The sequence below is a fragment of the Myotis lucifugus genome, unplaced genomic scaffold (assembly GCF_000147115.1).
Source record: "Myotis lucifugus unplaced genomic scaffold, Myoluc2.0 scaffold_138, whole genome shotgun sequence".
NCBI classification, from domain to species: Eukaryota; Metazoa; Chordata; class Mammalia; order Chiroptera; family Vespertilionidae; genus Myotis; species Myotis lucifugus.
The window spans coordinates 2,446,897-2,470,632 of NW_005871186.1; the positions used below are offsets into that span (position 1 = coordinate 2,446,897).

The 23,736-nt window shown below is 37.0% G+C and overlaps 2 protein-coding genes and 1 pseudogene across 2 annotated transcripts; 1 reads left to right on the forward strand and 2 right to left on the reverse strand.

Moving 5' to 3' along the window:
• Positions 1-3,484: 3,484 nt before the first annotated feature.
• Positions 3,485-8,813, reverse strand: LOC102436278 (olfactory receptor 52A1-like). Its single transcript, XM_014460686.1, is given in 3 exon segments — positions 3,485-4,089; positions 8,470-8,684; positions 8,686-8,813. Coding segments are annotated over 3 exon segments (948 nt in total).
• Positions 8,814-15,914: 7,101 nt separating this feature from the next.
• Positions 15,915-17,003, forward strand: LOC102436582 (annotated as a pseudogene).
• A 4,532-nt stretch (positions 17,004-21,535) lies between these two features.
• LOC102436896 (putative olfactory receptor 52P1) lies at positions 21,536-22,489 on the reverse strand. Its single transcript, XM_006094622.1, has one exon. It carries the CDS (start codon positions 22,487-22,489, stop codon positions 21,536-21,538), a length of 954 nt encoding a protein of 317 aa, XP_006094684.1.
• Between the last annotated feature and the right edge of the window lie 1,247 nt (positions 22,490-23,736).

Sequence of the window (23,736 nt, forward strand, 5' to 3'; positions counted from 1 at the left end):
GCTGCCTCCTGCACACCTCCTACTGGGGATGTGCCCGCAACCAAGGTACATGCCCTTGACTGGAATCGAACCTGGGACCCTTCAGTCCACAGGCCGACGCTCTATCCACTGAGCCAAACCAGTTAGGGCCCAATCAGATTTTATTCACAGAAAGAAGCCGCAAGCTGGTGTGGTCTGAGTACTGTAGGTTGTCCCATAGACCTGACATGTTCATATTCTGTGTGATTGATCAAGAGTAACAATAGACTCTATAGGTGCAAAATAACATGTAGCCATTTAGTAAAATATTCAGGTTTTGAACTAGATTTATGACCTGGATCCAACGTTATTCATTGTGTACCAGTCTGTGTGGATATTTTCTCTAGTTTCATTACACTGTCCTTTATTTCCCAAGGTGACCAATGCCCTTCATAGTGTGACAGACTATATATTTTCCTATTGAAAGTCCCTGCTGCTTTCCTAATTATATGTTTTTCCTTGAAGTTCTCTAATTGTATTTTTATGACACTACTGACTTCTGGATGTATGTTCAATTTTCTTACTTGACCTATTTACATCCATTGTGATGTTACCTGTACTTGGAAACCCTTGCACTGTTACCTGATAATATTACTATCGTTCTTTAAGACTGAACTCAGTTTTTTCTTGGTATCTCTTAAACATGTTTAATTATTTTTTTTCTCAGACACAGTATTATTTTGGTGTTCCAAAATTAATTTACACATTTAAAAAACTATAGTATATTACACTTATCTTTTTCTACATTTTCTACAATAGTTGCTGGATTATTTTTCTTTTCACTTAATTCCTTTACTTTTCCTACTCACTTTGTTTTTCATATGTTTTTACCATATATCTGACTTTTAATAAATACTGTATGACACTACTGCTTCTCTCTTGCTGATTTCAGTGACTTGGAAAGATAAGAAATTTAGTAGGATAATTTGGGTGAGTGAATAAGAGCAAAATGCTCACTTTTGGATATGTTAAATAAAGAAATAGGATCTCTGGGTGGAGATAACTAGTCAGGAACTCAATTTAGACACCTGGAAAAATACCTTTGCTAATTTATTTTCATATTTCCCATGCCTATCATGGCATTGATAGTGGTACATATGAAAGAAGGCTTTGTTGACCATTGTGATACTTGTGTTCCATTCATTATCTCATTTATCCTTACTCTGATTCTATAAAGTGTAAAAAAATATTTTTTTTATATTCAATCAATGGTAAAATCACAATTTACAAACTTAAAAATAAAACTCACCAGTTATTAGTGATAGAATATTTGAACTTAACTTTTCTCTCCCTATAGCTCTAGCTCTAAAATATCTGAGAAAGAATCTCAAGATATACTCATTGAGGAAATGAATGAATTACATTAGTGTAAGGAAACACGCTGCTATATAAGGCATATAAAAGTTAAATGGATACATATACAGTCAACAACAAACAAAAATAATTCCATAGCAAAAAAACATACACACACAAAAAAATCACACACATAAAAAGACAGGTTTGAGGAATTAATTTATTTGAACGCACACAAATGTTCTTTAAATATTTAAAAAACACATATCAACTCTGTTCAAAAATCATCAATTTCCAACTCAGTGAACTCTCACCTAATGAAATGAGCAAAATGTAAAAGGATATAATCCACAGATCATTTATACAGATGCCCAAAGTAGATTCCCCTGTGCTCCATACAAAATAAAATTAATATTATTAATTAAGAAAGTAATTGTTTTCAAATGAAGCACTTAACGAATGTGACCAATAACTTATATCCTTCAAAAAGGTATTGATGTCAGTAAATAGGATTTTGTGTCTCTGTAAATTTTACATAAATTTGGAAATCATAGTAATAGTGATAAAAAGCTACATTGAGTGGACATATATCTAGTTATATAGAAGTAATCCTTGGCAATTATAATAAGGGGTTAAGGGAGACTCGAGAAAATCTACCACAATATCTAAAAAAAAAATGATCAGATGAAGGAGAATAAAATATATTTAAAAATAGATTTCCATATTCGTAAAGTGAATAAGTGTAAGACTTCCATCATGCTAGACAATATTGCAAGGTAAAAAGCATATTTTCTGAAGCTAGAGTCCCTGGTTCAAATGCTACATTACTACTTCCTTGTGCCAGTTATATAACCCCTCTGTCTCAGTTTACTAATTGATACAGTGAGTATAATAAACACCGATCTCACTGTATAGTTTTTTGACTGAAGATGTAAATATGTGTAAAGTGTTCAGTAAACAAGCAAATACACAGTGATCATCATTTGAAAATTAAGTCATTATTACTATAATAAATCAAAAGAAACTTGAGAATAATCATTTTTACTTGAGAACTTTTAAACAGAGCATGGAACAAATAACAATGAAAACACACACCTGTTTGTATAAAATGCATTGTCCAGTGTATTGAGAAGCTTTAAATTGTGACAATAATTAGCCTAGTCATTCCACATTGAGGATATTGAAATGTTGTCAATAAATATAGAATCCTATATACTAAAGAGGTAATATGCAAACTGACCATCACTCCAACACACAAGATGGCTGCCCCCATTTGGACATAAGATGGCCTGCAGGGGAGGGCAGTTGTGGGGGACCCAGGCATGCAGTGGAGGGAAGTTAGGTGGGACCAGGCCTGCAGGGTAGAGCAGTTAGGGGTGACTAGCCAGCAGGAGAGGGCAGTTAGGGGCAATCAGGCTAGCAGGGGAGCAGTTAGACATCAATCAGGCTGGCAGGGGAGTCATTAGGGGGTGATCAGGCTGGCAGGAAGAAACGGTTAGGGCAGTTGTTCTCAACCTTCTTAATGCTGCGACCCTTTAATACAGTTCTTCATGTTGTGGTGAAGCCCCAACCATAAAATTATTTTCGTTGCCACTTCATAACTGTAATTTTCTACTGTTATGAATCATAATGTAAGTATCTGATATGCAGGATGTATTTAGGCAACCCATGTGAAAGGGTCGTTCGACCCCCAAATGGGTTGTGACCCACAGGTTGAGTACCACTGGGTTAGGGGCTATCAGGCAGGAAGTCAGGTGAGCGGTTAGGAGCCAGCAGTCCTGGATTGTGAAAGAGATGTCCGACTGCCCATTTAGGTGGGATCCGGCATAAATGGGTAGTCAGACATCCCTCAAGGGGGTCCCAGATTGGAGAGGGTGCAGGCTGGGCTGTGGGACACACACTCCCATGCAGAAATTTTGTGCACTGGGCCTCTAGTATGAAATAATAATAATAAATAACAATTGTTCCTAACAGTTATTGAAAGCTTCCAATAAGGAGGCAATCCTTTATTTATAAAAGAAAGAAAATATAAATGCACAGCATCAAATATCTCTGGTGAAAGACACAGCTGAATGGAGAAATAGCATGTTGGGGACAGGGTTGCAGGTATTGTTAATGCACTAGGACTTCATGAGACAGATTCTACCAACATGAGTTTGTATACATATATATTTCAGTTTTCAGAAATTTTCTTGTTTGGGAAGAAGAGACCCATCACTCGGTCACGAATCTGCTTGGTCTTGACACCATATACCAAGGGATTGACTGTAGGGGGTATCAGAAGGTACAAACTTGCAAAAATTATGTGGACGCTTGGAGGTACCTTCTTGCCAATGCGGTGAGTTAGGAAGCTAAATAGTGCAGGTGTGTAGAAGGCAAGAATAGTGCAGACATGGGCAGCACAGGTGCCCAGTGCTTTAGAGCGGGCATTCTGGGAAGAGAGCTGAAAGACAGCCTGGAGGATTTTGATATAGGATGTGGCTATGAGCCCTAGGTCCAATACCATCACTGAAAGGGCCACTGAGATGCCATATGCTCTGTTAATGAGAGTATTGGCACTGGCCAACTTCACCACAGACATGTGCTCACAATAGGTATGATTGATGACATTTTTGGTATAATATGGTAGCCTCTTAATGAGAAGAAGACAGGGCAAAGCCATAAGTATGGCTCGGATCATGCTACCCAGACCCATTTTAATGACCATGGTTGTTGTCAGGATGGTTGTATAACGCAGTGGGATGCAAATAGCTACATACCGATCAAAGGCCATGGCAACTAGGAGGGCTGACTCAATTATGCAAAATGTGTGAATTAAATACATTTGTGCTAGGCAGGTATTAAATTCAATCTCATGAGCTTCCAACCAGAAGATAGCAAGCATCTTGGGGGCTACAGATAAGACAAGACTTATGTCCATCATTGCCAGCATGCACAGGAAGAAATACATAGGCTGGTGGAGGCTAGGCTCTAGTTTGATGGTGACAATGATTATGCTGTTCCCCAGCAGAGCCAGGACAAGCAGGAGGTAGACAGGGATGCCAATCCAACAGTGAAAGTCTTGCAAACCAGGAATACCAACCAGGAAGAAAGAAGAGATGTAGTGATATGTAGAATTGTCTGCCATGTTAAAACTCAGTAAGTTGCATGCTCATGTACACAGTAGCCAGTTAATTCTCCGGTACAAGAAAGCAGTGTAACAAAGTGCTTCTTCTATGGCCCAGCAAGTAGAAAGTCCAGACACATGATTTAATAGCCTACCTGGAGGGCTGACTCCTCCTAAACCTCTGTCAGTAATCAGGTATACCACTTCGCCATTCTAAATTGCAGCATCTTCACCTGCAAATGAGAAGTCTGAATTCAAATCTTTCAGATATTTTTTCCTACATTTTGGAATTGTTTTCAATTCTACACTGTAGTTTTTATTTCCCATTAGTATCGGTTAGTAATATCATAGCCTCATTATTATGTCAAAGCCAACATGGATTCTGTGAGATAAACAGTTTTAGAGAAAAAATCAAGTTGTCTTTTCAAACAAATTGATATCAAGAGTGGGTACGTATACATAAACACACACACAAGAAACTACAGGTGTTTTAAAAATAATAATAATATTCATTCATAGTGAGCATATCAAAGTAATCAAGAATTTAGAATAAGATCTTCTAACCAAAAATATAGAATGTACTTATAAAAATTAAAGCTAATCAATGCCCTCTCATTAATCAAAGACAAATTTGTCCCTATTTTCAATAAATTCCTTAAGAAGACCTGAAGCTATACAGCATAACACAATCACATAAACAGAAAAAAATTGAATATATTAGTTCTTCATGCTGTCAAATGATTTAAAGTTGCTGCAAATAAGAACAATAGTTCTTAATAAGCCCAGACTATTTTCTGCAAAGCCCTGACTCCCAGCTGCAGACATCACTCCCTCTGTCTCGAGCATCTTTCCTGACTGATAATAGTGAAGGACAAAGCAAGTGCAATTCAGCCCTATTGGTCTCAGCAGCAGGAGTAGTATCTTGTGACTCTTGCTCTGACCCTGTCCTTTTGTTTTGCTAACTGACCCCTATTGTTATTCCTAGCATCCATGTTCTTCCTACTATCATTATTCTGGCATATGTACTTCACTCTTCTTAACATGATTTTAAACTTACAATTGCTCCCAGGGTCTCTATTTATGGTCCTGAATGCCACTGATGTAAAAACTCAAGATATATTGGCAAATACTACTAATGCAATGATTCCTTGTGTAGAGGAGTAAATGTAAATGATGTGTGTGTGTGTGTGTGTGTGTGTGTGTGTTGTGTGTTGGGGGGTGGAATGGTCTATTATTCCTTGTTAAAAGTTAAAGATTTTTTATTTAATTTATAAAAATTCAGAGCTTAAACTGTAGCCACAATAAAGAAACTTACTGTTGTGAAAATTACTGCCTAAGAGGATGAAGTCTATAACCCAAGACAAAGATAAGAATTTAGGACAAAACCTGCAAATAGTGAACATTCAGAGTATGAAGAAATTTTAAGTATTTATCAAACTCTTGCTGATTGCAAATTCTCAAATGATTGTTTTCCACTTGGAAATTTGGTTGGCCAAGTACCATTCTTATATTTGCTTCTGGGAGAATCAAACATACAAAAGGCGAACCCACCTAAGATTACAAACAAGCATAATCACTCTTGGTAAATAGATGTAAATATTTTAAAAATCACCTTTTAGTTTTTTATAAACTAACTTACAAGATAGTAACATGTCATCTACACCAAGAGAAAAGAAGCACTTACGAGATCATAACATGTCATCTGTACCACGAGAAAAGCAGCTTAACAATGGAAGCTTCCAGTCAGAGCCATAGAATGTGGCACACAGAGGAAATTACGGAGAACTACCCCCAAATCATGGTCTGCTTGTACAGTTACCCCTCTTATCTCAAAAGTTTTTCTGTCTTCTCCCAGGCTTATTTTGAAATCTTTATATTATCTTCAGCAGTTTGCCAGGTAATACAAATACCTGCCCAGACTTCTCTAATTTTCTATTAGCAATACCATTCCAACTGCTTCTGAACCATGTGAGTGCCTTATTTCTTCTGACACCCTGAGTTTTGCAGTTTTGTTTGTGTCTGAGTCAGTCAGCATTTTCTCTAGCCTGGAACCTGCCACTTCAGAGTAGAGAACTCTACTGGAATACAGTGGTCTTTTCTCTACAGTCTCTTTTGAATACCTTATGTATTTTATACAGAGGTATTGAAATAAGAACACATAAAAATACCCCAAACTACATTCAGTAAGCTCTCCCATTCTTTTCCATACAAATATATCTTATTTGTTGGCAACAACTGATACCACCCAGCCATTAGAAAATCAGAACTATCCTTGCCTCCTCTATTTCTACCACTCCAGTCAAGCAGCCATGGAGTCTTTACTTCTGTAAAAGGTCTTACCATGTGCTCTTCCTGTTTTCACTTGCATGTCATCGCCTTCATCAGACTGTGAATACACAAAGGAGGGCACTTAATCTCAGTAAACCCTCAGTGGAGTCTGAAGGAAGATCTGATGTTTCTCTATGTCCTCCACAGACCCTCAAGAATTTCACATTTTTATCTTGCTCTCAAGGCTTCTGGCCCACCAGCAATAACTTATTCATAGTCATTGCCTACCTTCATTTATTCCAGCTGCTATCTTAGAATATGACTTTTTAAAATAGTTTCTGCTTATGAGTTACAATCTCACAATCCTTGACATACTGTAGGTAATGATTAAAAAATAACTATTATTCTTTGAAAAGTATCAAATTATAATTTCTGCTGAAGTATCTAGACCAATATGCATATCTTGGAATGGTTAAAAAATATGGCAGTGTAGTCATCGGTAGTGAGGACTCTGCGGTTAAGTTGGTAGTTATGGTTGCTTTGTAATAGGCTATTTCAATGTTCAGAAGATCCCTCTGGAAGGCTGATGGGTCACTTAGGAGAAACAAAATTGAAGGGAAAAGAGGTCTGGGCCAGGATGAAGCACAAAGCAATAACAATGTCTCCCCATGGAAAACTGTACTTACACTGTAAACTTTTTAAAAAAAATATTTAATGACTTCTATTTTAGCTCTAACATGTCATAAGCTCAGAATTGTCACTCCTGTCCTGACACGGAAACGCTAGGCAAATTGAATATCAATGACTTTTCTTAAAGCCTTCTCAGAAATGAGGTCACAGGGCAAATCATCCACCTCAAACAGAGAGAGAGAAGCGCATCCAAGGAGGTACAGCTCTCAGTATCCAGCTGCTTGGAGCAGAGGTATTTAAAGTTACAACAGTCAACACACTTCACTATGAAACCTGACAAGTTGCTGGGGGCTGCATTTAGATTATCATGACTATGAGAAACTCTATTGTCTTCATTCAGAGGTGTCCTACATATTCCATAAACTTTACTTCTAAAAACACCAACAGAGTCACAGTTAGGATCAAAGAAATATTTCCTGTTGGAAGAGAAGTCAATGTGAAACTTTTCCGGAACCCTCTGTATAAAAAAAGCTTCCTCTCCAAGGGGAAAATCCTAGCTAGAGGGCAATACTGAGACCTTAACTCTTCTAACAGTCAAACATTTCAGCCCACTCCATTCCTTCTGAATCTCATTCTGGAGGATGCAGGGGGGATATAGTCAATAGAGGATAGGTCATCAAAGAACTAGATTGGAACCACTGCATGCAAGGAAGAAAATATAGGGAAAGAAGGGAGGAAAGTAACACAAATTCTCTTCCTCCACAACCTACCACCTCAACAAATCTTTAGTACAATGACAGTGGAATACATTGAAACATAACCTTCTCTGAGGAGCAGTAGAAAGTGAAATCCCAAAGCTAAGAATAGAGCCATAATCAGGACATTACTAACCCATACATATAATTTGCCTTTTTCCCTGAGTCCATTAAGATTGCTTGATTATATTTAGCTGTCATATGGGAGAATATGATTTTATTTTATTTTATTGACTATATTAGGGTGACATTGGTCAATGAAATTATATAGGATTCAGGTGTACAATTAAAATAATAAAAGTGTAATTTGCTAATTAGACCAGGCTAGTTGTTGAGTGAATAGAGTAGCATGCCTCAACAGATAACAGATTGCTATATAGTGGTCCAGAGCAATGGCCAATAGGACTCCTGATTCAATAACATGAAATGTGTGGTTTTGCCACATCTGTAAAAGGCAAGCATCAAAATTCATATCTGGCAAGTGGAACCCCAAAATACCAAGCATCTTGGGGACAATGCTGGTACTAAGTGCAATGTCTGTGGCTCCCAATATGGCCAAGAAGACATACATAGGCTCATGGAGCCTGGGTTCAGATTTGATGGTGAGTGAAAGTTCCTATCAAAGCAATGAGGTACATAACACAGAATGGAGTCCCAATCCAGCACTGTATAGTTTCCAAGCCAGGGATCCCAATAAAGGTCAGTACAGAGGGCATGAACATGGTGCCATTTGGAATGGGCATGGCAGGTCAGGGTCCTTCCTTGCAAAAGAGCAAAATTTGGCAAACTGTGATTCTCTGTACTGGTCTGTGACCTATTCTCAACTAGTCACACAAATATTGAATGACAGAAATAGGAGAATCAACCTCAGCAGCTTATTTAGCATTTTTTAAATGAATGAGACAATGGACACTGGCCCAACAAAAAGTTTTACCAGTATATACATTAGCAAAATCACCTGCCCACTCAGTGATACCCACATGCAAAGACGGAGTATTTGGACACCTATGCCTATGTTGGGGCCAATGTGATCAGGCTGCTTGGTGGTGTTCTTCCTCCCCCACTCCATCTTCTCTTTCTTCTTCTAACCTGTTCATGGAAATCAGAAAAATAGAAAAATAAATAAACAAACATTGGAATGATACTTTAGACAGAGAAACACCAAAATCCACTATACCTTGAACCCCACTTTTCTCTCGTCCTCACTTCTCTCTTTTTAGCACCACTTTAGACAATCAGGGCTGGGTATTTCTATAGAACATACCAATATTTCTTTGATAAATTATTGATTGAAGGCTCTTTCCAGCATTGTGATTCCACCAATAAAACTACCTCTTCTTACCTTGAACTTCCTTCCCACCAAGGAATTTGCAAGTATGACATTCATGCAGGGCCCAGACTTCATCAAGATAGACATTGGCAGCTGCATAATTTTGTATATTACCATGGCAATTGTAATTCAGGAAACAAATCTTATATATAAACTAGTGGCTTGGTGCACAAAATTCATGCACATTAAAAGGGATTAATTAGAGGAAATATTTTGATATTGCTCTTTGCCCTTTCTCTATAATAGAATTGTCAGAGATGAAAGAAAATTAGTGAAATGTAATAAAATCTTTCTTCTGTCAGAGTGTGGGGAGCATTGCAGGACCCAGAGTCAAGTCCCTGCCCACCCATTGCACCTCAAAATTATGGTAGACCAAGACACAGTGGGCCCCACCTCCATTGGGCAATATTCAGACCCAGCTGGCCCCACCCTTGTCAAGCCTCTCAGGATGGGAGGCATGGACTCAGGTCCCTGGGCCTGGCACCAGGTGGGGGATGCAACCTCAGGGCACCTGTCAAGCCGTGCCAGGTGGGTAACGCATCCTAAGTTCCCCCAGCCTGGCCCTGGGACAGGGGTGCAGCCTCAGGTCCCCCATCAAACCCTGCTAGGCAGGGGGCATGGACTTAGGTCCTCCATCAAGCCCTGTCAGGTGACAATAAAAACAATAAAAAACAATCAAACAAAAGGAGGCTAAATAGCATGCTATTGAACAATGAATGGGTTATCAAAGAGATCAAAGAAGAAATAGAAAACATCCTGGAAACAAATGAAAATAAAAACACAACAATAAAAAAAAAATCTATAGGAGACAATGAAAGCAGTCCTGAGTGGGATATTCATAGCACTATAGGCCTACTTAAATGCCGCAGTCTTTTTGCAGCACGGGTTCAGGAATCTGGAGAAGGGGCTGCAACATAAATGGATGGAGACTAGACAAGAAATATAAATTTGGAAGGCATTGGGGGAACCAGACAGAAGCCAGTTCTATAGTGGAATGGCTCCCTGAATGTCGGGAACCAGGGATTTTTACTCAAACATTTTGCCCTTTAGCAAAGCAGATATTCATATCAAAGGTAAGGTTTGGTAAACAATAAAGGATGATCAGGTTAGGGGAATTGCCCTCAGCTGTTTGGCAGCAGATAATAATATGCTTAATAATAAGCCTTCTGATGAACTTCTCACATTTATTATGCTAACTACTGTTCTTAGCCTCCAGCACTTTAAGAAACAAAGAAACAAAAATACACTGGTAATAAGTTATCTAATCCTACCACTTATAGCACTAAAAAGAGAGCAACAAGAAAAGCCAAGAGTAAGTAGAAGAAAGGAAGTAATTAAGATCAGAGTGGAAATAAATCACAGGCTCACCAAGAAACAAAGATGGAGGACCCAAGTAAACAAAATAAAAAATGAAAGAGGGGAAGTAACAACCAACCCACATAAATAAAAAGGATTATTAAAAAAATACTATTAACAACCGTACTCCAAAACCCTGGACAACCTAGACAAAATATATTTATTCCAAGAAAAATACAATCTTCCAAAACTCATTCAAGAAGAATCAGAAAACCTGAATAGGACTATAATTACCATTGATATCGAAGCAGTAATAAAAAAAGTTCGCCCTGACTGGTTTGGTTCATTGGATAGAGTGTCAGCCTGCAGACTGAAGGGTCCCAGGTTCAATTCCGGACCAGGGCATGTGCCTTGGTTGTGGGCACATCCCCAGTAGGAGATGTGCAGGAGGCAGCTGATTGATGTTTCTCTATCATCGATGTTTTTGACTCTCTATCCCTCTCCCTTCCTCTCTGTAAGAAATCAATAAAATATATTTAAAAAAAAAAAACTTCCAGCAAACAAAATCCCTGGTCTGGACAACTTCACAGGGGACATTTAGTAAACATGCAAAGAAGAAGTGACATTGATACTCCTCAGACTATTCCAAAAAATTCAAGAGGAAGGAACACTTCAAACTCTTTCTATGAAGCCAACATTACCCTAATCCCAAAACCAGATAAAGACACTATAAAGAAAGACAACTACAAATTGAAAGACAAAAGCCACATGATCATATCAATTGATGCTGAAAAAGCAAGTGACAAAATCCAACATCCTTTTTTGATAAAAACTCTCAGCAAAATGGGAATAGAGGGATCATAACTCAACATAATAAAAGCCTTATATGACAAACCTACAGCCAACGTCATACTCAATGGGCAAATACTAAAACCTTTTCCTCTAAAAAGAGCAACAAGACAGGGATACTCACTATCACCACTCTTATTCAACACTAGAGGCCCGATGCACAAAATTTGTGCAAGAGCCTTGGCCTCTGCCACCACAGCAGCTGCCTCGGCCTCAGCTCCCACCTGCCGCAGCTTTGTCCAGAAGGAAGGACGTCTGGAAGGATGTCTGGTCTAATTAGGATATTATGCTTTTATTATTATAAAAGTGCTAGCCATAGCAATCAATCAAGAAGAAGAAATCATAGGTATCCAAATTGGAAAAGAAGAAGTAAAACTTGCTATTCACAGATGAAATGATATTGTACATAGACAATCCTAAAGACTACAGCAAAAAACTATTAGATTTTGTAAATGAATTCAGAAACATAATAGGATACAAAATTAAAACCCAGAAGTCTATGGCACTTCTATACACCAATAATGAACTCACAGAAAGAGAAACTAAAAAAAAAAAAAAAAAAAAAAAAAAGAATTCCATTTACCATTGATACCTAGAAATAAACTGACCTGTACTTAGACTACAGGATGCTGCTAAAAGAAAAGAGAGGAAAAGTTATAAACAAGTGGAAGAGCATACCGTGTTCATGGATTGGTAGAATCAATATCCTTAAAATGTCCATAATACCCAAAGAGATCTATACATTCAATGCAATCCCAATTAAAATACCAATGGCATATTTCACAGACCTAGAAAGAACTCTCCAAAAATTTATATGGAACTCAAATAGCTGAAGCAATCCTGAGAAAGAAGAACAAAGTAGGAGGAATCACAATACCAGACATTAAGGTATATTACGAAGTCACTATTCTCAAAACTGAATGGTACTGGCACAAGAACAGACAATGGAACAGAACAGAGAACGCAGAAATAGACCCATGCCATTATGCTCAATTAATGTTTGACAAAGGAGGCAACAGCATACAATGGAGTCAAGACAGTCTCTTCAATAAAAGGAATTGGGAAAATTGGACAGATACATGCAAAAAAAATGAAACTAGATCACCAACTTACACCATAATCAAAAATAAACTCAAAATGGATAAAAGACTTAAACTTAAGACAGAAAACCATAAATATCTTAAAAGAATCCATAGGCAGCAAAATATCAGACATATTGTGGAGCAGTATCTTTACTGATACATCTCCTAGGACAATGGAAACTAAGGAGAAAATAAACAAATGGGACTACATCAAAATAAAAAGCTTCTGCATATCAAAAGAAACCATCAACAAAATAACAAGAGAGCCCACTGCATGGGAGAATGTATTTGCCAATATTATATTTGAGAAGGGTTTAATCTCCAAAATTTACAGGGAATTCATGCAACTTAACAAAAGGTAGATAAACAATCCAATCAAAAAATTGGCAAGGGCTCTACATAGACGCTTTTCAAAAGAGGACATACACAAGGCCAAGAGGCGTATGAAAACATGCTCAAAGTCACTAATCATCCTGGAAGTGGAAATCAAAACAACAATGAGGTGCCATCTCAGACCCCTCAGAATGGTTATCATCAACAAATCAACAAATGACAAGTGCTGGCAAGGATGTGTGTGGCGAAGCATGGGAATTGGTTGGAAAGTCTATAAGGAGGAATCTTGGAAAAGTTGGGCACTTCTAGAGGGACCTTGCTGAAGGCAGCAGACCCTGCCTTGACTTTTCCAAACAAATCTGAGTCCCTGGGTGTTTTACTGGAATCTTTATGCTTAATCTTTAGGTGTCTTTGCTTAAAGGACACTCCAGACACAGGTGTACTCCCAAGACTGGGCAAAACTGCTGGGCAGGGGATATATAAAATGAGTGTAAAGAGAACCATGCAGAGGAACATAGTCCTTAATGGAATTCACAGCATCAGCAGTGTAAAGGGAGTCAGAGCGACAAATGAGTTGTTTTGATACAGGAGAAAAACAGGATAAAGTGTGATTATAGAAACAAAACTTGAGTTTTATAAAGAAAATTATGTAGAGTTCCTCACTAATATCAACTTAGAAGAGACCTTTAAACAGTTCATTTTGTTTGGATAGAATTTCATTTTGATTTTTTTTCCAGGATAATAAGGTTTAAAAAGATGTGAATGCAAAGGCTTATGACAATGGTTTGAAAAATCTCTTAAACTGATTAACAATACACTGCAAATTATCACTCAGGATTATAGAGCCAATTAAAATGACATAGAGAATATTAGCAAGAGGAAATGACAGTACCTATTATAAAAAATGTGTTTAAAACTGAAACATATTTTACCATAAAGGAAATGATTAGTAAATGAGTACATGATGGAAATGCAGGGGTTTTTTTTTGGGGGGGGGAATAATAAATTTCTAGAGTAGGAGTAGTAAATCATAAGTAGATATCAGAACTTAATTAGGGAAATTACCTTGAAGAAACTCTGTTCCTACTGGGGTAGAGAATGGCAGAGAGAAAAAATGAGACTTAGTAAAATTGTAACAAATATGTTATAGCTGCTAGAGATAAATTATTATAGAGTGAAAAAGAAGAGAAATGTTTGAGTAGAGATAACTGGAAATCAGTCGTGGAACTCAGAACTTCATCATTTTAGTGGCAACCTTTCCAGAATTGTGATATTTTTTAATGTTATTTAGTTTATTTGTTGGATAAAATAAATGTATAGATTATAATGTGAGGTTTTCAAACACTTGCTGGTAGATAAATAAAGGGACAAGGACATTGTGTCAGGTGGTCAAGGAGTAGTTAATGTGTTATAATGAATAAGAGTTAGAAAAGAATGTGAATCAGGAAAAATGTGAATCAGGCAGCAATGATAAACTAAGAGAATAGGGGTCTCACATGAAGAACTTCTGTGAAGGTGTGAGGAGCTGAAAATAAGAATTAATAAGTAAGAGGTAAATGGCTAGAGAGCTTGATGTGTTCTTTCACTAGCGAAGATGAGGGGTGATTCAGAAAAACAAGCAAACAAACAAATAACCTGTTGAATGTATAGCACTATGAGGCTAAGGGAGCACTGTAGTAGACCACATTTTTGGCTCATTTACAATTGGATGTCCATAATGCCTGAAAATAATTTTGCACAGCCCTATTGAAGAAAGAGAGTCTGTGACCACCCAACATAAGTGAAAAGTAAACACCAAACTGGGTGGAATTACAGAGTGCTAAGAGGAATTTTGCGGATAGCCATTTAATAGATCTCTTCAAACCATTTTATAAAAACACAAACTGGCTTCTCAGATGTGTACCTCTTCGTGGAATTTATTGAACACAAAGCCAAGTGGTCAAAGGTAAATGTTCTTTAAAGAACAATATGAATTATAAGGCTTTTGAGCTTTGGACAAGTATATGATTCTAGGATACTAGGGGAAAATACATCTTCATCAGAGGAGAAATCAGCTTTCTCTTTGGTATGAAGTCATTCTCAGAAGAAAGCTTCCTTCAGGTGGTGTTGACTCTTGTTTGATGTGGTCACAGACCAACTCTGGCTTTGTCACAGCTGATAGAGACTATCAAAGACAGTGATCAGCAGGTGTGAAAAATTCAAGATGGACAAGACCATTTACCTGGAAACCATTTTTTTTCTCACTTTGAAGAGAATAAAGAATCAGTACATGTTACTGATAATTGAAATGAGCCTGACTGGACAAATTTTCTAAATATGTGTGTGTGTGTGTGTGTGTGTGTGTGTGTGTGTGTGTGTGTGTTTGTGATGAGAGGGTAATTGAATAATCAGGATTAGGAGGTAAGAGTTAGTGAGAGGAATGGCAAGGTCACAAATAGAATAATTTCATCAATCCAGAGAGTTAAGGAGTAGGACTGTCCATATAGATTCAGGGAATATGTGAGAGCTAAACTGATGGGAAGACTTCTAATTAGTGATTACATATCATCTGCATCCTGGATTTCTCAGTAATCACTTAAATAATTGCTTACAATAGCAAAGAAGTGAGCTTTTCAATGTATTAATTTTTAAAAACTGAAATAATCTTAACACAAAAAAATACATTCAGAATTAAATTCATATTTTTGTTTAAATTCAACAAGTGAGGAGTTAATTTTTGTTCATATATCTTCATCTTGCCTTGGTGTAGTCTTCCTGAGTAGAGGCCCTTGGAGTAGAATTAAATTGATTTATAAAATAACAAAAAAGTTATTGCAAATATAAAAAATTATTTTTATCACACAGCAAGATCATTATTAGCTTTTGTATATATATGAAAAATAAATATGTTATTAATTAATCAGATTGTGATAAAAAAAATTTTCCAGATAAACAACTACAACAAATTTTAACATATGGCTGATATTCTATTAGGTAAAAATTTTTCCAGTTCAGAATTTGCAGAAATCTAGCTTGGAACAGAAAATAGAAGAGAGATACTCAACCCACACTGTCTTGTTACAGAAGCTCTAAAGCAGGGAGTTCTAAGCCATCATATTCAAGCTCAATGGCCCAGTCTTCATGCCCTCGGTGCTGATACTGGTGGGGATCCCCGGTCTGGAGTCTGTTCAGGCCTGGATTGGCATCCCTTTCTGTGCCATGTACATCGTTGCTCTGTTTGGGAATTCTCTGATCCTGGTCATCACCAAATCTGAGCGCAGCCTCCACGAGCCCATGTATCTCTTCCTGGCAATGCTTGGAGCCACAGACATTGCTCTCAGTACCTGCATCCTGCCAAAAATGCTAGGAATATTCTGGTTTCATCTGCCCAAGATACACTTTGATGCCTGTCTGTTACAAATGTGGCTTATTCACACCTTCCAGGCCATTGAATCAGGTATCCTGCTGGCCATGGCCCTGGACCGCTATGTGCCAATCTGTGATCCCCTGAGACATGCAGCCATTATTACCCACCAACTTCTCACTCAGAATGGGGTTGGGGTGACACTCAGAGGAGCTCTTCTTGCGACTCCATATCTCACCCTCATCAAATGCTGGTAAAGTATTACTGGACCACTGTGGTCTCCCATTCATACTGTGAGCACATGGTCATCGTGAAATTGGCAGCAGAAGATACTAGAATCAACAAGATCTATGGTCTGTTTGTGGCTTTCAGTGTACTTGGCTTTGATATAATCTTCATCACAGTATCCTACATTCAAATATTTATAACTGTCTTCAGTCTGCCTCAGAAGGAAGCCAGGCTGAAAGCCTTTAACACCTGCATTGCTCACATTTGTGTCTTCCTTGAGTTTTATCTCCTGGCTTTCTTCTCCTTCTTTACACACAGGTTTGGCTTCCACATTCCACCTTACATTCATATTCTTCTGTCCAACCTTTACCTGTTTGTCCCACCATTGCTCAATCCTATTGTGTATGGTGTGAAGACCAAACAGATGCGAGATCGAGCATCCAAAATTTTCCACTCTAAGGATGCTTCCTGACTTTTTTTTCTTATTTTATATCATACAAGAGGCCTGGTGCATGAAATTTATGTACTGGGTTGGAGATCCCGTAGCCTGGCCTGCACCCTCTCCAATCTGGTAGTCTGGATCAGGCCTAAACCGGCAGTCGGACATCCCTCTCTCAATCCAGGACCTCTGGCTTCTAACTGCCTCTGCTTGCCTGTCTGATTGCCCCTAACTGTGCCCCTGATGGCCTGATTGCCATTAACCACCTCTGCCTGCCTGCCTGCCTGATCTCCCCCCTAACTATTTACTCCCTCGCTGCCTCTGGCTCAGCCTCAGCCCCTGACAAGGTGGCTTTGTCTGGAAGGAAGTCAGACGTCTGGAGATATCTAGTTGATCCAGTTAAGTAGCATATTAGCCTTTTATTAGTATAGATAAATAACACTCAGAGAAACCACTGTTCTTAGCAAGATTCTGTGCTTTCTCTAGTTCATTGTGTGCAAAAAAAAGTTTGCATTCAAGACACTAAGGCTCTAAATTCTATTTAAACATTTTCAGGTTTTTTATGGATAAGGAATTAATTCATCAACAGATGCCATAAGAGACAGAAGAATCATAAAGACTTTTTATTCAGTCAGTGAAGTTCTTTCCTCAATCTTTCAGTGAGAAAGGGTTTTAAAGACACACTTAAATGTAATTGGTTAGCCTCTGATTCAAAATGTTGTTTGTGGTGTTCTTTAAACCTGAATAAATCCAGTATGAAGTTGAGAATTTTAATGATAATGTTCTAACTGATTTTTGTTTTATTTTGATTTCAGTAATTGCCTTCCTCTTTTTCCTCATCACTTTTTCTAATTTTCATTATCATTCAATTGTGTGTGTGTGTGTGTGTGTGTGTGTGTGTGTGTGACTTACCTTATGGCATTAAAAATTGCTCCAGGCTTTTCTTGGATATTTCCTGAACTGGACCACAGGTGTGCTTGGTGCTTGCTATCTGTCTTTATATATGGTTCTCTCTCCTGACAGAGCAAGAAATTTTGTGTTTACTGTAACCTATGTAAGTGAACATATCAATAAATATTTCTATATTTAACCATTTACATCTAAATTCAGCTAACTTTCAGTTCCTACTAATATCTGCCACTTTAATTCATTACCACCTGAACCTTTCTGGCCTCTTCTTCTTGCTGATCAGTAAATTTCTCCTTCAACAGTGAAACACCTTCCTTCAACCATCTGTTACCCATTTATTTCATTGGTAATTTCTAGTTTAAAGCCCCCTATGATATGATAGTCCTTTCCTCTGTGATAAAAACTTTGTCAACTAGAATAAAGGGTTTATGGAGAGCCCTTTTCCCTTTAGTTCCAACACTCTACTTATTTCCAAAGTTACTTAGATCAGTGCCTTTTCCCACCATCACCTTCAGGGAGGTTATTTCATTCATCTGCTATACAATCGGACTTTTTTTGTTATAGTCGGCCTCTCTCTGAGAACCCTCCAACATCCTCAATAATTGTATTCAATTGAAGGGCCACTCTGTGGTTTAAAGTTTTTTGTTTTTCAAAAATGTATAAGAACGTGTATTCTCCGTTACAGTCTTATACAAAATAGTTTCATCAACCCAAAATTGTATGAACTTCACCTATTCACCTTGTGAACAAATGATTTGTAAACAGACAGAGTAAATATTTTAAGCTTTTATGATCATGTGATCTTTGTCCTAATTGTCACAACAGCATGTTCTTGAATATTGTCATTCATTCAACATATTTTTTATAAAGTAGATGAGATGCCATAGAAACTTAACTCTTGTTTTCATCAATTAGCCTAAGGTTAAAATTGGTTTCAATATATGTTGTTTCTTTAAAAGTTTCAGAACCTATCAATGATGTTCAATGAAGAGTTGCTGTATAGGACAAAATCTTTCATAAATTGATGTATAAGGTGGCACTGCAATCAGATTTTATTAATAGAAAGAAGCCGCAAGCTAGTGTGGTCTGAGTACTATAGTTTGTCCCATAGATCTGACATGTTCAAATTCTGTGTGATTGATCAAGAGTAACTTTAAACTTTATAGGCACAAAATAACATGAAGTCAATTAGTAAAATATTCAGGTTTTGACATAGATTTATTACCTGGATCCAAGGTTATTCATTGTGTACAAGACTGTGTGGATATTTTCTCTAGTTTCATTACACTGTCCTTTATTTCCCAAGGTGACCAATGCCCTTCATGGTGTCACAGTCTATATATCCTATTGAAAGTCCCTGATGCTTTTCTCATTATATGTTTTTCCTTGAAGTTCTCTCCTTTTATTTTTATGACACTACTGACTTCTGGATATATGTTTACTTTTCTTACTAAGCCTATTTACATCCATTGTGATGTTACCTGTACTTGGAAACCCTTGTCCTGTTACCTGATAATATTACTATCATTCTTTAAGTCTGAACTCAGTTTTTTCTTGGTATCTCTTTAAACATGTTTAATTAGATTTTTTTCTCAGACACAGTATTATTTTGGTGTTCCATAATTATTTACACATTTAAAAAACTATATTAAATTAAATTTATCTTTTTCTACATTATCTGGAATAGATGCTGGATTATTTTTCTTTTCACTTAATTCCTTTACTTGTCCTCCTCACTTTGTTTTTCATATGTTTTTGGCATATATCTAACTTTTAATAAATCCTCTATGACACTACTGAATCTTTCTTGCTGATTTTTGTGACTTGGTAAGATAAGAAATTTTGTAGAGTAATTTGGGTGAGTGAATAAGAGCAAAATGTTCACTTTTGGACATCTTAAATAAAGAAATAGGATCTCTCAGTAGAGATAACTAGTCAGGAACTCAATTTAGACACCTGGAAAAATTCCTTTGATAATTTATTTTCATATTTCCCATGCCTATCATAGCATTGATACAGGTAGATATGAAAGAAGGCTTTTTTGACCATTGTGATACTTGTGTTCCATTCATTATCTCATTTAATCCTTACTCTGATTCTATAAAGTATAAAAAAATATTCTTTTACCTTCAATGAATGGTAAAATCACAATTTTCAAACTTAAAAATAAAACTCACCAGCTATTAGTGATGGAAGCAATATTTGAACTTAACGTTTCTCTCCCTACAGATCTAGCTCTAAAATATCTGCTAAAGCCTCTCAAGATATACTCATTGAGAAAATGAATGAATTACATTAGTGTAAGGAAACACGCTGCTATATAAGACATAATAGTTAATAGGATACATGATAGTCAACAACAAACAAGAATATTTCTATAGCAAAAAAACCCAAAACAACACACATAAAAAGCCAGTTTTGAGTAATTAACTTATTTGAACACACACAAATGATTTTTAAATATTTAAAAAATACATATCAACTTCGGTCAAAAATCATAATTTCCAACTCAGTGAACTCTCACCCAATGAAATGAGCAAAATGTACAAGGATGTATTGCACAGATCATTTATATATATGCCCAAAATAGATTCCCCAGTGCTCCATACAAAATAAAATTAATATAATTAATTAAAAAAATAATTATTTACAAATGAAGCCATTAATGAATGTGACCAATAATTTATATTCTTCAAAAAGGTATTTCATGTAAGTATGATTTTGTGTCTCTGGAACTTTTACATAAATTCAGAAATCATAGTAATAGTGATAAAAGGCTACATTGACTGGACATTTATCAAGTAAAATAGAAGTAACCCCTGAAAATTATAATAAGGGGTTAAGGGAGACTCGAGAAAATCTACCACAATATCTAAAAAAAAAAAGATCAGATGTAGGAGAATAAATATATATTTAAAAAGAGTATTCAATATTCTTAAAGTGAATAAGTATAAGACTTCCATCATGCTAGACAATATTGCAAGGTAAAAAGCATATTTTTTGAAGCTAGAGTCCCTGGTTCAAATTCTACATTACTACTTCCTTGTGCAACTCATAAAACCCCTCTGTCTCAGTTTACTAATTGATACAGTGAGCATAATAAACACCTATCTCACTGTATAGTTTTGTGACTGAAGAAGTAAATATGTGTAAAGTGCTCAGTAAACAGGCAAATGCACAGGGATCATTTTTTAAAAATTAAGTCATTATTACCACAATAAATCAAAAGAAACTTGAGAATAATCATTTTTACATGAGAACTTTTAAACAGAGCATGGAACAAGTAACAATGAAAAAACATACCTGTTTATATAAAATGCATTGTCCAGGGTATTGAGAAACTTTAAATTGTGACAATAATTAGCCTGGTCATTCCACATTTCAGGATATTAAAATGTTATCAATAAATATAGAATATGAAATAATATCAATAATAAATAACAATTGTTGCTAACAGTTATTGAAAGCTTCCTATAAAGAGGCAGTCCTTTATTTCTAAAAGAAAGAAAACATAAATGTGCAGCATCAAATATCTCTGGTGAAAGACACAGCTGAATGGAGAAATAGCATGTTGGGGACAGGGTTGCAGGTATTGTTAATGCACTAGGACTTCATGAGACATATTCTACCAACATGAGTTTGTATACATATATAGTTTAGTTTTCAAAAATTTTCTTGCTTGGGAAGAAGAGACCAATCACTCGGTCACGAATCTGCTTGGTCTTGACACCATATACCAAGGGATTGACTGTAGGGGGTACCAGAAGGTACAAACTTGCAAAAATTATGTGGACGCTTGGAGGTACCTTCTTGCCAATGCGGTGAGTTAGGAAGCTAAATAGTGCAGGTGTGTAGGAGACAAGAATAGTGCAGACATGGGCAGCACAGGTGCCCAGTGCTTTAGAGCGGGCATTCTGGGAAGAGAGCTGAAAGACAGCCTGGAGGATTTTGATATAGGATGTGGCTATGAGCCCTAGGTCCAATACCATCACTGAAAGGGCCACTGAGATGCCATATGCTCTGTTAATGAGAGTGTTGGCACTGGCCAACTTCACCACAGACATGTGCTCACAATAGGTATGATTGATGACATTTTTGGTATAATATGGTAGCCTCTTAATGAGAAGAGGGCAGGGCAAAACCATAAGGGTAGCTCGGGTCATGCTACCCAGACCCATTTTAATGACCATGGTTGTTGTCAGGATGGTTGTATAACGCAGTGGGATGCAAATAGCTACATACCGATCAAAGGCCATGGCAACTAGGAGGGCTGACTCAATTATGCAAAATGTGTGAATGAAATACATTTGTGCTAGGCAGGTATTAAATTCAATCCCATGAGCTTCCAACCAGAAGATAGCAAGCATCTTGGGGGCTACAGATAAGACAAGACTTATGTCCATCATTGCCAGCATGCACAGGAAGAAATACATAGGCTGGTGGAGGCTAGGCTCTAGTTTGATGGTGACAATGATTATGCTGTTCCCCAGCAGAGCCAGGACAAGCAGGAGGCAGACAGGGATGCCAATCCAGCAGTGAAAGTCTTGCAAACCAGGAATACCAACCAGGAAGAAAGAAGAGATGTAGTGATATGTAGAATTGTCTGCCATGTTAAAACTCAGTAAGTTGCATGCTCATGTACACAGTAGCCAGTTAATTCTGCAGTGGAAGAAAGCAGTGTAACAGAGTGATTCTTCTATGGCCCAGCAAGTAGAAAATCCAGATGCATGATTTAATAGCCTACCTGGAGGGCTGACTCCTCCTAAACCTCTGTCAGTAATCAGGTATACATCTTCGCCATTCTAAGTTTCAGCATCTTCACCTGCATATGAGAAGACTGAGTTCACATCTTTCAGATATTTTCTCCTACGTTTTGGAATTGTATTCAATTCTACACTGTGGATTATGTGAGATAAACAGTGTTAGAAAAAAAAACAAGTTGTCTTTTCAAAGAAATATCAAATGTGGATACATAAACACACACACAATAAGTTACAGGTGTTTCAAAAATATTAAGACTCATTCATAGTGAGCATAGCAAAATAATCAAGAATTTAGAATAAGATCTTCCAACCCTAAAATATAGAACAAACATAAAAATTAAAGCCAATCAATGCCTTATCATTGATCAAAGATAAATTTGTTCCCATTTTCAATGAATTCCTTAAGAAGACCTGAAGATATACAGCATAACAGAAACATATAAACAGAAAAAATTGAATGTATTAGTTCTTCATGCTGTCAAATGATTTAAAGTTGCTGCAAATAAGAACAATAGTTGTTAATACACTTACTGTATTTTCTGCAAAGTCCTGACTCCCAGCTGCAGACATCACTCCCTCTGTCTCGAGCATCTTTCCTGACTGATAATAGTGAAGGACAAAGCAAGTGCAATTCAGCCCTGTTGGTCTCAGCAGCAGGCATAGTATCTTGTGACTCTTGCTCTGACCCTGTCCTTTTGTTTTGCTAACTTACCCCTATTGTTATTCCTAGCATCCAGGTTCTTCCTACTATCATTATTCTGGCATATGTACTTCACTCTTCTTAACATGATTTTAAACTTACAATTGCTCCCAGGGTCTCTATTTATGGTCCTGAATGCCACTCATGTAAAAACTCACGATATATTGGTACATACTAATAATGCAATGATTCCTTGTGTAGAGGAGTAAATGTAAATGATGTGTGTGTGTGTGTGTGTGTGTGTGTGTTGTGTGTTGGGGGGTGGAATGGTCTATTATTCCTTGTTAAAAGTTAAAGATTTTTTATTTAATTTATAAAAATTCAGAGCTTAAGCTGTAGCCACAATAAAGAAGCTTAGTGTTGTGAAAATTACTGCCTAAGGGGATGAAGTCTA